Below are 13,681 nucleotides of genomic sequence, written 5' to 3' on the forward strand. Positions count from 1 at the left end.
TATCCCCTCCCCCAACCCTTGCCTCTATGAGGGTGCTCCACCACCTGCCTACCCACTCTCACACAGCACCCTAGCATTCCCCTATGCTGTGTCATAGAGCCTCCACAGGACCAAGGGCCTCCCCTCCCACTGATGTCAGATAAGACCATCCTCTGCTACATATGCAAGTGGAGCCATGGATCTCTCCATGTGTACTCTGTGATTGGTGGTTTAGTTCCTGGGGCCTTGGGGGGGGGTCTGGTTTGTTGGTATTGTTGTTCTTCATAAACTCCTTTAGCTCCTTCAGTTCTTGCCCTAAATTCTCCATTGGGGACCCCACACTCAGGCCAATGTTTGGCTGCATACATCTGCATCTGTATTGGTCAGGCTCTGATAGAGCCTCTCAGGGGACAGCTATACCAGGCTTCTGTAGCAAGCTCTTGGCATCACCAATAGTGTCTGGGTTTAGTGTCTGCATGTGGGATGGATCACCAGGTGGGGCAGTCTCTGGATGGCCTTTCCTTTAGTCTCTGCTCTATTCTTTGTTCCTGTATTTCCTTTTGACAGGAGGAATTCTGGGTTATTAATTTTGAGCTGGGTGGTTGGCCCCATGCCTCAACCAGGGCCGTGCCTTTCTACAGGTTCAAGCTCACCTTTGTTGTGTATTTCGTCTAATGCCCTTTCTTTTGGGTCCTGGGAACCTTTTGGGTCTCTGGCATCTGGGACTTTCTAGTGGCTACCCCAAGTTCCCTCTCCCCCATGCTCCACACTTCCTTTCAAATTCCTGACCCTCTTACTTCTCCCCCTCTCCTCCCCAAACCTGTGCCTCTTTCCCCCTTTCCCCCTTCCCCTCCTCCCTCCTTCCCCAAACCTCTCTCCCTCAATCTCCTGAGATTATTTTCTTCCTGCTTCTAAGTAGGATTGTAGTATCCACACTTTGGTGTGGTCTTCCTTCTTCTTGGTTTTCATAAGGTCTGTGAGTTTTATCGTGGGTATTCTGAGCTTTTTTTTTTTTTTTTTGCTTTTGGCTAATATCCATTTATCAGTGAGTACATACCATGTGTGTTCTTTTGTGACTGGGCTACCTCACTCAGGATATCTTCAAGTTCCATCCATTGGCCTGCAAATTTCATGAAGTCATTGATTTTAATAGCTGAGTAGTACTCCATTGTGCAAATGTACCACATTTTCTGTATCTATTCCTCTGTTGAGGGATATCTGAGTTCTTTCCAGCTTCTGGCTATTATAAATAAGGTTTCTATGAGCATAGTGGAGCATGACAAATGGGGAACAGAACTAAACAGAATTCTCAACTGAGGAACCTTGAATGGCTGAGAAGCACTTAAAGAAATGTTCAACATTCTTAGTCATCAGGGAAATGAAAATCAAAATGACCCCAAGACTCCACCTCACACTAGTCAGAATGGCTAAGATGGAAAACTCAGATGACAGCATTCCCCTACACTGGGGCATCAATCCTTCTCAGGACTAAACACGTCTCCTCCCATTGATGTCCAACAAAGCCATCCTCTGCTACATATGCATCTGGACCCACTGGTCCCTCCATGTGTACTCATTGGTTGGTGGTTTAGTTCCTGGGAGCTTTGGGGATACGAGTTGATTCATATTGTTGTTCTTTCTATGGGGTTGCATTCTTAGGCAAATGGATGGAACTAGAAAATATAATCCCGAGTAAGGTAACCCAATCACAAAAGAGCACACATGGTATATACTCACTGATATGCTTGGAGCACCCAAAGTACAATTCACAGACCAAATGAAGCTCAAGAAGGAAGACCAAAGTATGTATACTTCTGGTTTTCTTAGAAGGTGGAGCAAAATACCTATGGGAAGAGATACAGAGACAGAGTATGGAGCTTCATGTGGTCTTAATGCTGTGTAAAATCTGCTCAGATTCCTGCAAGTGTCTGTTTCAGAACTTGCTGTGTCTTCTTTCTTCAATCTCCATCTGTATAAATATCACTGCACCAGTTCTTTTCTCATATATAATGCTAGTGACCTTCAGAGTATCATTGGCAGTTACATGAATTAATGAGTGTAATACTTTTGTGACAGCAGCAGTCATTCGGTAAAAGATAAATCATTATTACCTTAAAATTGTCATCATCTTGAATGCTGTAATCTTTGGGAAGTAAAGACAGTAAAAAAGATGTGGGGTGAAAATCTCTCCATGTTGCAAAGGGCCTGTAACTGCTATTCTCCTTAACATGCTCCTGAGACTTGGGCTCCATTGTCTTTGGGACCCTGATATGCAGACTTGCTAAAGGAGGATAGAGACTCGAGTCTTTAGTGCTTGGTGATAGACATTCTAGTCTGTGTTATCATGTGGTCATTTTAAATATTTTATCTTTTCTCAAGAACTGTACAGGTTAGCAGACTCAGGTTAGGAAAGAAATACCAGCTGCACGTACCTCCTTGCTCTTGCCATCTATAGTTTCTGTAACCACAGGGTGAGGCACCCTCTTAATCTTAACATGCAGAGGCAGAGGCAGGGGGATTGCAAGTTCTATGCTGGCATGGACTACATGGCAAGGTAATTAGTAAAACTAACAAACAGAACTAACCAACCAACAACCACCCATATATATGATGGTCGCTTCAGAAAGATGTTTTTGTTTTTGTTTTGTTTTGTTTTGTTTTTCGAGACAGGGTTTCTCTGTATAGCCTTGGCTGTCCTGAAACTCACTTGTAGACCAGGCTGGCCTCAAACTCAGAAATCTGCCTGCCTCTGCCTCCTGAGTGCTGGGATTAAAGGCATGCGCCACCCTGCCCAGCCCATAAAGATATTTTAATGTAAAAATATTATTCATTTGGCCATACCACTCCTTTGTTGCCTTAGCTCTTCTATTAGCCCTCTTCTGTTGCCCCAATTCTGCTGCCATGTCACTTCAATCTATGTTCTCTCTCTCCATTTCTCTCTCTCTCTTCTTGTCTATCTGTCTTTCTCTCTCTGCTCTCTTTCTTACCCAGAAAACTTAAGAAAGACATGGGATGTTTGTCTTTCTTAGTCTGTCTTATTTAGCTAAATATGATAATTTCCAGTTCCATCCAATGTAATATGAATCTCTGCTACTTTCCTACTCCCCATTTGCTTACTGCTAGATAACTAGGTTGAATCACACATTTGGTTGTTGTAACTAAAGCTGCAGTCAGCATGGATGTGCAGCTACCTATAGTACTTATTTAGATTCTACTGGGAGAGGTATGGAATCATTTGGTAGTTCTACTTTTTTACTTTTGAAGAACCTTTCACATGGATTAGTATACAGTCTGGAATAATCTACATTCATCTACATTTCCACTAAAGATATGTAAGACTTACTTTTCCCTATATCTTCATCCATATTTGTTGATTTTTCACCCATATAGCCATTCCCACTAGGAAATGGTGGAATCTCAGTGTAGTTTGGATTTGGATTTTACTGATGGCCATGGAGTTGAAGATTTTTTTTTTTTTAATATTTGCTGATCATCTGTACTGAGTCTTTTGAGAACATTTCACTTCATTCATCCATTTATTTATTGAATAACTGTTTACTTTTTAATAAAATTTTGAACTCTATATTCTAGATAGTACATGGCTGATGTCTCCTTTCTGTGTGTTCACTGTGGCTTCCAGCCGCTCATTGTGGACACTGCTGTGCATGACCTTTGTAGCTTTATGCAATTCCATTCACCAGTTCTCTAAAAAAAGAGAAAAAAAAAAGAAGTATTCTCTCTCTCCCTCCCCCTCCCCCCGCCGTGTTTGTGTGTGTGTGTGTGTGTGTGTGTGTGTGTGTGTGTGTGTGTGTGTGTATTCTTAGAAGTCAGAAGACAGCTTTGAAGAACCAGATCTTTTCTTCCAAAAATGTAGATTCCAGGGATCAAATTTCGGTCACCAGGTTAGCATGACCAGTGCGTTGATCCTCAGGGCTCTCTTGTCAACTTCCTCTGTCTGTCAGTTCATGTTGTAATTCCTGGGCTTTTGGATTCCTTTTAAACGGGTCTTACCTGTGTCCTCAAAGTTTTTTTCCTTCTAGCAATTTCAGAGCTTTGCATCTTTTAAGGTCTTAGATCCACCCTGAACTGATTTCTCTACAGAGAAAAGAGTTATTAGAGAGCAATGAAATCATCCACATACTTTGTCTTTTCATGTTTCTCTCAACAATACATCTAAAGTAATAACTCACAGTATTGTCTATTGTGTGTTAGTGAATTTGCCCTTGCTTTAGTTATTTTAAATTAGTTGGATATACATTAAATAAATAAGTCATATGTACCTATATGTATAAATCAATTAGACATAGAGCACAAGCCATATGTACCTATATATGTGTGTATAAAGAGATGTGAATACAAAAGTCTTTTCTTCTCACTTCTTTCCTCAGACTCTTATGAGAGTGCTTCTATCACAAGAGAGTCAGGAGACAGAGGTATGTGTGTTGTCATGCGGTTTTACATTCTTTCCTACCTGTTCTTAACATCAAGAGGCATAGACAATAAAATTATGTAACCTTTATAACATTTATCATTTTTTTAATATTGTCACTTTTTATCATGCGTATTCTCGCCCCATTCAACATTGTTTATAAGCACACAGTTTTATGATACAGCAATTTGAATGTGCTGCGATTAAAGACTGTTTCCATTCATTGTAGCTGGTTCACAATTCCATTTTGTTAACCTTCTAAGGTAATAGCATCCTACATTTTGAGGAACTAAATTTTGAAATCAAACTTAAAGCACTTTAGAGTGTTAGTATATTTTGGTTGCAACCATAGTTTTAAAAATTAGTTGGACTGGGCATGATGATGCACAGCTTTAATCATAACACTCAGGAAGCAGAAGGGGGTAGAACTCTGAGATCAAGACCATCCTGGTGTACACAGGAAGTCAATAGGCCAGCTAAACCTACACAGTTAGATCCTCCAGCTCTCTCTCTCTTTTCCATCATTTCCCTCCTGCCCCTCCCCCTCCCCCGTCTCCTCCCCTTCCCCTTCCCCTCTCCCTCTCCCTCCCGCTCCCCTCCCCCTCTCTCCCCCCTCCCTCCCCCCTCCCTTCCTCCTCCTCTCTCTTTTTCTCTTTGTCTCTGTCTTTGTCTCTCACATAGATAGACACAGATACAGATACACACATACACACATGCACACACACACACACACACACACACACACAAGTTTCTAGAAAGATAACTCTGGGTAAGAGCATATGTTGGTCTTGTATCATACCTGTGCTTGGTTACAAACATCTGTAATTCTGGTTCTAGGGTATCCGATGCCTTCCTTGTACTCTGTGAGACACCAGGCATGTATATAATCAACATACATGCAGGCAAACCACTTACATAATAAAATAAATTTAAGAAAGTAGACTTTAAAATACACATTTAGTGTGTGTATATATGTATGTGCACATGCAGTTGCATGCCAACACAGAAGCATGAAGGGCAGAGGACAGCTTGTGTGAGAGGTCAGTTCACTCCTTTCACTATGTGGGTCCTGAAGGTCAAATTCAGGCCAACAGACTTGGCATCAAGTTTGAGTGCACACTAACCTGTCTCATGAGCCCCATGTAATTATATATTATTCAGATAAATTTTAATACTTTCATAATGCATGCATTAAAAGATTCTTGATATATACATGTTTGTTATAATCATATCTTTTACAAGTAAATAGTTTTCTTTTCTCTTGAAGCTGGTCACAGTTGTGAGAAAGAAAACAGTTCTGAAGGCCCAACTCAGAAAAGTCTTCGTGAAGCCAGGGAAGAAGTTGGATATAAAACAAAGATGAAGAATGAGAAAAAGGTATGATGTTGACTTATGTTCCTCTTAGCTGGTGTGTAACATTGAGATTGTTAGAGGACAGCAAATGTACAGCATCAGTCTATTCACTGAAAGGGGAGTTTAGAGTTTATTTATTACAAGCTCTTTTACAGGAGAAATTAGAGCTTGGGCAAACAGCACTGGCATCTTGTTAACTCTGGTCACATACTTACTAGGGGTAAGGACAGCTCCATGAGTTTCAGTGCACTCACCTCAGCTCTGGATCCTACTTACAGTTGCCTCTGTCATAAAGAAAAGGCCTTCTCTTTCTCTGTGGGGTAACATAACTTCCCTAGTCTTCCTTCTAAATGCATAGAAGAGAATTGTGCACCATTTCAGAATAAGCCACTAATAAAGTTGAACACATGCTACATGCATATGTAGCAGCGGATGGCCTTGTCAGGCCTCAATTGGAGGAGAGGTGCATCATAGAAGATAGAGTACCATCATGGAAGCAGGGGGAGGGGAGATGAGATAGGGGGTTTCCAGGAGGGGGCGAACCAGGAAAGAGGATAATTTGAAATGCAAATAAAGAAAATACCCAATTAAAAAAAGAATGGATGTGTATATTCAATCCATTTGTTTGTTATCAGGATAGTAATTAAAATCTTATATAAATTTATAGTCAAAGGAATAAAAAATGAAAAAGAAAAACACAAAACATATTAAAGGAGTTGAATTAGGTACTTTGTGTTGCTGGGATAGAATACCCACGGAGAGCAATGCAAGGGAAGGCTTGGTCACGGTCATCCTCTTCACGGAGGAGCATTCGTTTCCCCGGGTTACACAGATTCTATCAGGTCGTGTGCTGTGCCTAGTGACAGCTGGTCCCCTGTATACACATATTCTCTTTCAGGTCGGGTGGTATGCTATGCTTAATGACAGTTGGGTGAATCATTAGTTAGCTTTGTTGTAATGCAAGGCTGGCATGTTATTTCACAGAAAACTTTGAAAATACAGAACATACAAATTATATATCAATGCTTTGTCCATTTTTCCTGGTGATGCAGTGCCACACTTAACGAAGTACCTCCATGGTAAAAAAATGAGACCTCAAATAAGCTGAACTATGTAAAGTATATCTGTCCTCTCTTTCCTCTATGATCACTCACTTTTATTAATATTTAAGTTAGTATGTATTTATTATTCTACAGCATCAGGGTATGTTTGTTTTATTCACTTTAAATGGCACTTATGGACTCTGTTATAGAAAAATACATATTTATAACATTTCATCAAACTGCATATTATTAATATGCATATTCTCATAATTGGCAGTGCTTGTGTTTGTTTTATAGTGCTAATTCTATTTTCTGTAAATTAGTAGGCAAACTCAATAAAACACCATTTAAATCTATTATATGTAAATATGATTTCTTACAGAATTAACTATTTTGAAGAAAGCCATGAAGTAGTAAATGGGCCTAAAACTATGTCTTTAAATTCCATCAGCTTCGTGCCTCATTAGCTCACACTTAGCTGCCCCTCTTCTCACTTGGTTTCTATGTTGCTCTATTCAAACTGTCTGTTTTGTTTTCCTGAAGAACCTCCTAGACTAATTTTCAAAAGATTCTATGGAAAGAAATCATCTCAATATTTACACACCTGAAATAGTCTCATTTTGTCTTGCATTAATACTCAGTTAATAATAGTTTATCAATTTAAATCACTTCCTCATTTGCATCTTGAGGGAACAGCCTTGCTATCTTAGATGCTCCTGCTGTTTGCTTTTGGAGTGATTCTCATTTTTTGTGAAAATAACCAATACTGTATGTGTTGCAATACACTAATGTGCCAATATTTTTAAAAGAATATGACAGTAATGTTTGCTCAGAAAATGGCCTTATTTATATGACTTGAGGAACTTTCAGGCTGATTGGCGAAGTCATTCTTCCATATTCATAGATGAAAACGTATTCTTGGCTTTTTGAGACAAATTAGTCAAGTCTGAGATCTTAGGGTACAAAAAGCAGCCTCAGATAAGTGACTTAGAATTAGAAAACTGAGTGTCCAGTTTTATGTGACACTAAAGCTGGATAGCGGAATGTGCTCCTCTGTGCTGTTCTGTTTTTACTTATAAGGAGTTGGAAGAGGTAAGATTTAAGAGGAATAGAGAAATCAGGTTTTCACTTGAACAACTTTGAGGTGTCTTAGAGTTCTTTGGACCTGCCAGATGCTGAAATCAGATTACCTCCATCATGAAACCTCCATAGTCATCTACTAACTTCCCTGAGAAACTGTGCCGGGTCACAACACTGTCCGGTGGCCTGCCTCTCCATGTTCCTCTTAATGTGCAGCGCAGGTCTTCTTTCTTACTTGCATCAGTTTCCAGCTTCACTACAACTCTCGGTCTTATTCCTCCTGACATCACAGTCAAGCTGCCATAGTTAAGAGGAGTATTTGATCTCACTCTTCAGTGAGATCTTCAGCTTGTTGCTATAGATTGCAGGTTAGCAAACATTTCACACTGCACTTTCCAAATATGGACAACAAGCATGAGACATCCTGCTTGTTGTCCATCAAGTGCATAGTAGGTCTGACTGTTATTCACATTCTCAAGTCTTAGAGGAATAGCCCTCACATGTGAGCTTTGTCTAGAGAGGTTCCTGGCATCCTCCATTCATTCCTATGTTCTCTAATGTCTTAAATCTTTGGTATTTATGAAAAGTTTAAAAGAATCAACTCCTTTTTAGTAAATCCTTAAAGTTTTGCAAGTTGCCTGATACCTCTTCTGGAAAGCAAAATATAGTGTTCTTTCTAAAAAAATCATGTGAAAATGTACTAATGTAGCTTGCTAAAATATGTGTTTTGGGGAAACTTTTAATTTAATGTCTCTAGATTTTTTTTCTATTCCTTTAGGTATTTTTCTTTTTAAAAAACTGTTAAATTTCATTTTTATTGTTCATTTGTATCCCTTGTTCCCACTTTTAAATCTGGTAAGATGTACAATTTACTTTCTCAAACCAGTGTTTCATAGACCTCACTGACTTCCATTCTGATTACCTTCTGGTTCTCTATTGGGGGAATGACTTCATCCATTTTATCACGATCAACCCCCTGACCCTGAATTTGTTTTTATTTTGAAAGCTCTGTTATTAATTTCCTATTCACCATTGACTCTGCTGTCTTAGAAGCCTAGTAATATGTCAACTGATGCAATATTTATTTGGATCTCCTTGTCTTAGAGTTACTATCACAGTGATGAAACACTAAGAACAAAAGAAAGTTGGGGGAGCAAAGTTGGCTTATGCTTCCACATCACTGCTCATCATTGAGGGAATTCAAGGAGGGAATTCAAACAGAGAAGGAACCTCAAGGCTTGAGCTGATGCAGAGTCTATGAAGGGAAGCTTCTTATTGGCTTTCTTCCCGTGGCTTGCTCAGCTGCTATGCGATAGAACCCAAGAAAACCAGCTCCAGGGTAGTCCCACCTACTATGGCTGGGCCTTTCTACATAGATCATTAATTAAGAAAATATACTGCAGGCTTACCTATAGGCCAATATTATAGAGGCATTTTCTCATTTGAGAGTCCCTTTTCCCAAATAAGTATAGCTTGTGCCAAGTTAACACAAAACTAGCCAGCACACTCCTTAAAGACTATAATTTTGCCTTTAAATGCTGATCTTCTGTTTCATTTCCTTCATAATAGTTCTTCATCTTTAGTTCTTTTTTGTTTTATTACTTTTTTCTTCAATTTGTGATCTTTTTTTGAGAGTTGTATATATACTTTAGATTAGGTTATTAAGCTCTCCACAGTCCATCATTAAAGGTACTTATTTCTGCATCATAATCAAAACTCATAAAAGGTATGAATATTGTCCAAGTTGATTGATGTGGACAGTGGCTATGAGCTCTTTGTTAGTGTGTAAGTGTCTGTCAAGGATAAGAAGGCAGAGCCTACAGCAAAGATGAGCAGGGTACTGCAATATCCCTGGCTACAAAACAGGGCACTTGTGGAAAGCAGAGGTTGAAATGTGTCGGCATATTTACTGATGCTGCTTTTCCTCATACTTCTCTGTACATTCCCATATGGTAAGATGCTGTGTCTTACTAGAGGTTAGAGGAAGACTCCAGCATTGCTAGGTTCTCTCTCTAGTTCCATGTGCCTATGCACATCACCCCAGAGAGAGAGAGAGAGAAAGAGAGAGAGAGAGAGAGAGAGAGAGAGAGAATGTTTGCAGGTAGTTGTTTCATGAAATTATCTGACATTTTGCATCTTCACTCAGATCAAAAGAGAAAGGAAATCAGAATTTCAACCAGGAGATAGAATTAGTCTGTGCCCCTCCCCCCCCCCCACACACACATGTTGAATGCCAGAAGAGGATATCTACTGTCTTGCTTTACCACTTTCAACTTTATTTACTTGAGCCAGGATTTCTCGCTAAACTTGGAGCTCTGATTGTAGACAACAAGCTATCTAAATCTAGTCCTTCTGTTTCAGTCACTATGGTCTTGGGGTTACAGGAGCCTGGGTGGCCATGCTTGGTCTTTTACATGGATGCTAGGGATCCAAACTCAAGTTCTTATACTTGCCACACAAGTACTTCACTAATACTGGGATCTCTCCAGCCCCAGGACTAGTAAGTACACTTTTAAAGTGACGTTGCCCTGAGACAAAGGAACTTAGTACTTTGTTAAGTGAAGGAAAAATTGTGTGATTATCTTTTCCCACTGGAATAGGGGAAAACATCCATGAAGTCAGTGGTAATAACCTATTAGGTAGTGTGCTGGTTTGCTCCAGTTAAAGATAATATTGAAGCACCCTCCATGTGGCCCAGATAATGTCTCTCCTCACCTGATAATAAGTGCAGAGGATTTTGCTTTAACTTCAATTTCTTTTGTTTTCTGAGACTTTCATAGTGCAGTGCAAAATGAACCAAAAGGTCTGTGGGGCAAGATGAGTGGTTTAGTTTTAAGAAGGGTTTTAATCTGCATGGATATATGTAAAATTGACATGGTCGTCATGGCTTGTGATTTGTACTCCTGAGCAGATATGAACTGTCAAGTGGTTATAGAGAGCTAACCATTGGTTCATGTAATAAGCTATGTTTTCTTAAATTTTCAAGAGGACCCAAAACTGTGTGTATCCTTAAGGTCATCTATAGGCAGTCAGCACTACAGGTCAGGAACTATTGAACTATTTGTACAAATTGCCTCTTTGGTATAGTTATCATGAAATCAAGAGTTTATGAAATATCATTAGATGGTTTACTATCCATTCTAAAATAATGATTAGTAATGCCCTGTGATGTTTCCAGACAGGAAAATTTCCTATAGACTGGTTTTAAGTTCACAAGTGAGAATGCTCATCTGGAAGAGACCATACATGCTCAAGTGTCTCATGGGAGAGACCATACATGTTAACACATCTCAAGCAGATATACACTGCTTCTGCTTCTTCTTTCTGATGGAGGAGAAACAAACACTTGCTGATTCATTGGCTCTGACTGTTTACCCCTGGACATGTTCATCTTCTGTTGCAGCAATATGTCAGACAGAACATCTGGAGTGCAGGCTGCTGTGTTGTTGAATTTTAATAGTTTACTGTTAGACTTCAGGGTTGCTCTTTTCTCTCCTCATAGAGAGTAGAAAAAGGATTTTTGTGGAAAGATCATGGATACTGCTGTATTTCCATCCTATATTTAATTTCTGCCAGGTCCTGGCAACCTTCCCAGGGTGTTATAGTTTTCTTGATCAGGGAAAGAACAGTTTTACAGGTTACCACTTGACATTTCCCCCCACACAAACCCTTATCCCACAGGCCATGAACAAACTGGGGTATTTTGCAGCTGCCAAATATATTCTTTCAATGATATGAGTATCTTTCCATCTCTGAACTCTTTCATTAAGTTGAATCATTTTATGTGATTTAAATTTTACTTCAATTAAAATTTTTATAAAAATTAGATGTTTTTTATCCAGATGGATTGAAGCAAAGGGTACACTGGGGAGGATGGATGGGTAGATGATAAATGGATGCTTAAACAGCCTTACAATGAAACTTGAAATATGTATTTATTTATTTATTTATTATTCGTTAATCCCTTGTTACAGTGCAGTTGTTATCCCCCTTCTGTTCTGCCCTCTGACTGTTCTTCATCCCATTCTTCCTCCTCCCCAGCCCTGCCTGTCTTCAAGAGGATGTCCCCAGCCCCTTACCCCAACCCTACCAAATCTCCCCACTTCCTGGGGCCTCAAGTCTCTCAAGAGTTAGGTGCATCTTCTCTCACTGAGGCCAGACTAGGCAGTCCTCTGTTGTATGTGTGTGTGTGTGGCCTCATATCATTTAGTTTATGCTTCCTGGTTGGTGGCTCAGTGTCTGAGAAATCTCAGGGGTCCAGGTTGAGACTCCTGGTCCTCCTAAAGGGTCACCCTCCTCAGCTTCCAGCTTTTCCCTAATTCAACCACAGGTGTCCCCAATTTCAGTCCATTGGTTGGGTATAAGTATCTGCATCTGACTCTTTCAGCTGCTTGTTGGGCCTCTTGGAGGGCATCCATGTTTATATTTTAAAAGGTCAAATGTCAAAGATTAAAAATAGTCACACCATCTTAATACTGAAAAATTTTAAAAAATATTTAGGGGAGTAACTAAAAATGTACTAGAGTTTTTGATTATTTGTTTAGGAAGAAAGCATATTATTTATAAACAATTATTGAGTGCTTATTATGCATAATAGATAATCTCATAAGAAGTGCTCAATAATTGTTTATAAAAAGATTGCCTATTATGGATTAACTTCCAGTGTGATGATAAAGACAGAACCTGGGTAATGCTAAACAAATGTATTCAGCAAGCACTAACTATTGGCACAGACCCATGTAATTCAGTGACTGTCTAGTCAGTCACTGCAGGCTAGATAGAATGGGACTTTTGTGAGTTCATAGGTGTGTGGAAGTACAGCACAGATATTTTCTGCAAATGCAGTGAAGACAGCTCTCGGGTGCTCCTCAGGGATGAACACTCTCAGACTTTGAGGATGACATATTCAGACCCACCTTGTGGATAAGGATGGTAGGATTCTGATCTCTTTTCAGAAGTGTCTCTCCATAGTTGTCAGAACAGTATGACTGTACCCTGGGAACAAGGAAACAGTTTCCTAATAGACAGTGACAAATCCTTTACCTGTGGCAAAACAGGACAAAGATGTCTGTAGATAGTGTTTTTCCTTAAACTTAGCCATGTAATACCTGAGAACTCACTTGCATCTATGCAAATCAACTGATGGTGCTTCTGCAGTTGTAATCCTGCCATCGTTGTCATAATACAAAACTTAGACTTCCAATTGTGCTGTTAGGGGAATCAGTAGTGATCCAGGTGTTCTGCTTGCAAAAAATATGTCAAGTCCTCTTCTAGATGTCTCCTATTCTGTCACTTAACTGCCAAGCCTGTAGCATTTAAAAATAATATCAAAATTACACAAGCTTTTTCATGGCCCTTACTTCAAAAAAATTAGTGTATTATATTCATTAGAGTATACAACAAAATATGTAACTAAAGCAGTAATGTAACAATACTCAATAGCTTCAATCATCAAATTTAACATGTATTTAGCTTGTTAATTGTATTTTATTAACCAGTAGCATGTACAAAAGTAGCTTTTAAAAAACTTAGCATACGCCATGGATATAGACAATGTAACACTCATTTTATATGTTTGTTCTAACTCCTTTGGATATTAAAAATGAGGTGCAATATCTTCTTAAGAGAACAAAGTGCTATTATTTAAAGGCTTCCTTTAGTTCTTTTGCAATTTTTCCTCTTAGAAGTTAGCTATTATATGTCATTTCCTTCAGAGCAGCTTCTACTAGCATTTTTCCAGTATACAAGTTGGCAGATGTTGTTCAGCAGTATGAAGGACTTGGAAGACTGATCTATA

At 39.3% G+C, this 13,681-nt stretch overlaps 1 protein-coding gene across 3 annotated transcripts in view; it reads left to right on the forward strand.

The window, feature by feature from the left end:
• The window catches only part of Spag16 (sperm associated antigen 16), a 945,274-nt gene that overhangs the window by 65,983 nt on the left and 865,610 nt on the right, over positions 1-13,681 (forward strand). For all 3 annotated transcript variants that reach the window (XM_021171958.3, XM_085838176.1, XM_021171964.3), the window contains exons 9-10: positions 4,368-4,412; positions 5,676-5,785. In XM_021171958.3, coding sequence (XP_021027617.1) covers positions 4,368-4,412; positions 5,676-5,785 — 155 coding nt within the window. The remainder of the gene's footprint in view (positions 1-4,367; positions 4,413-5,675; positions 5,786-13,681) is intronic.

The sequence above is a fragment of the Mus caroli genome, unplaced genomic scaffold (assembly GCF_978045245.1).
Source record: "Mus caroli unplaced genomic scaffold, Mus_caroli_1 scaffold_1, whole genome shotgun sequence".
NCBI lineage: Eukaryota > Metazoa > Chordata > Mammalia > Rodentia > Muridae > Mus > Mus caroli.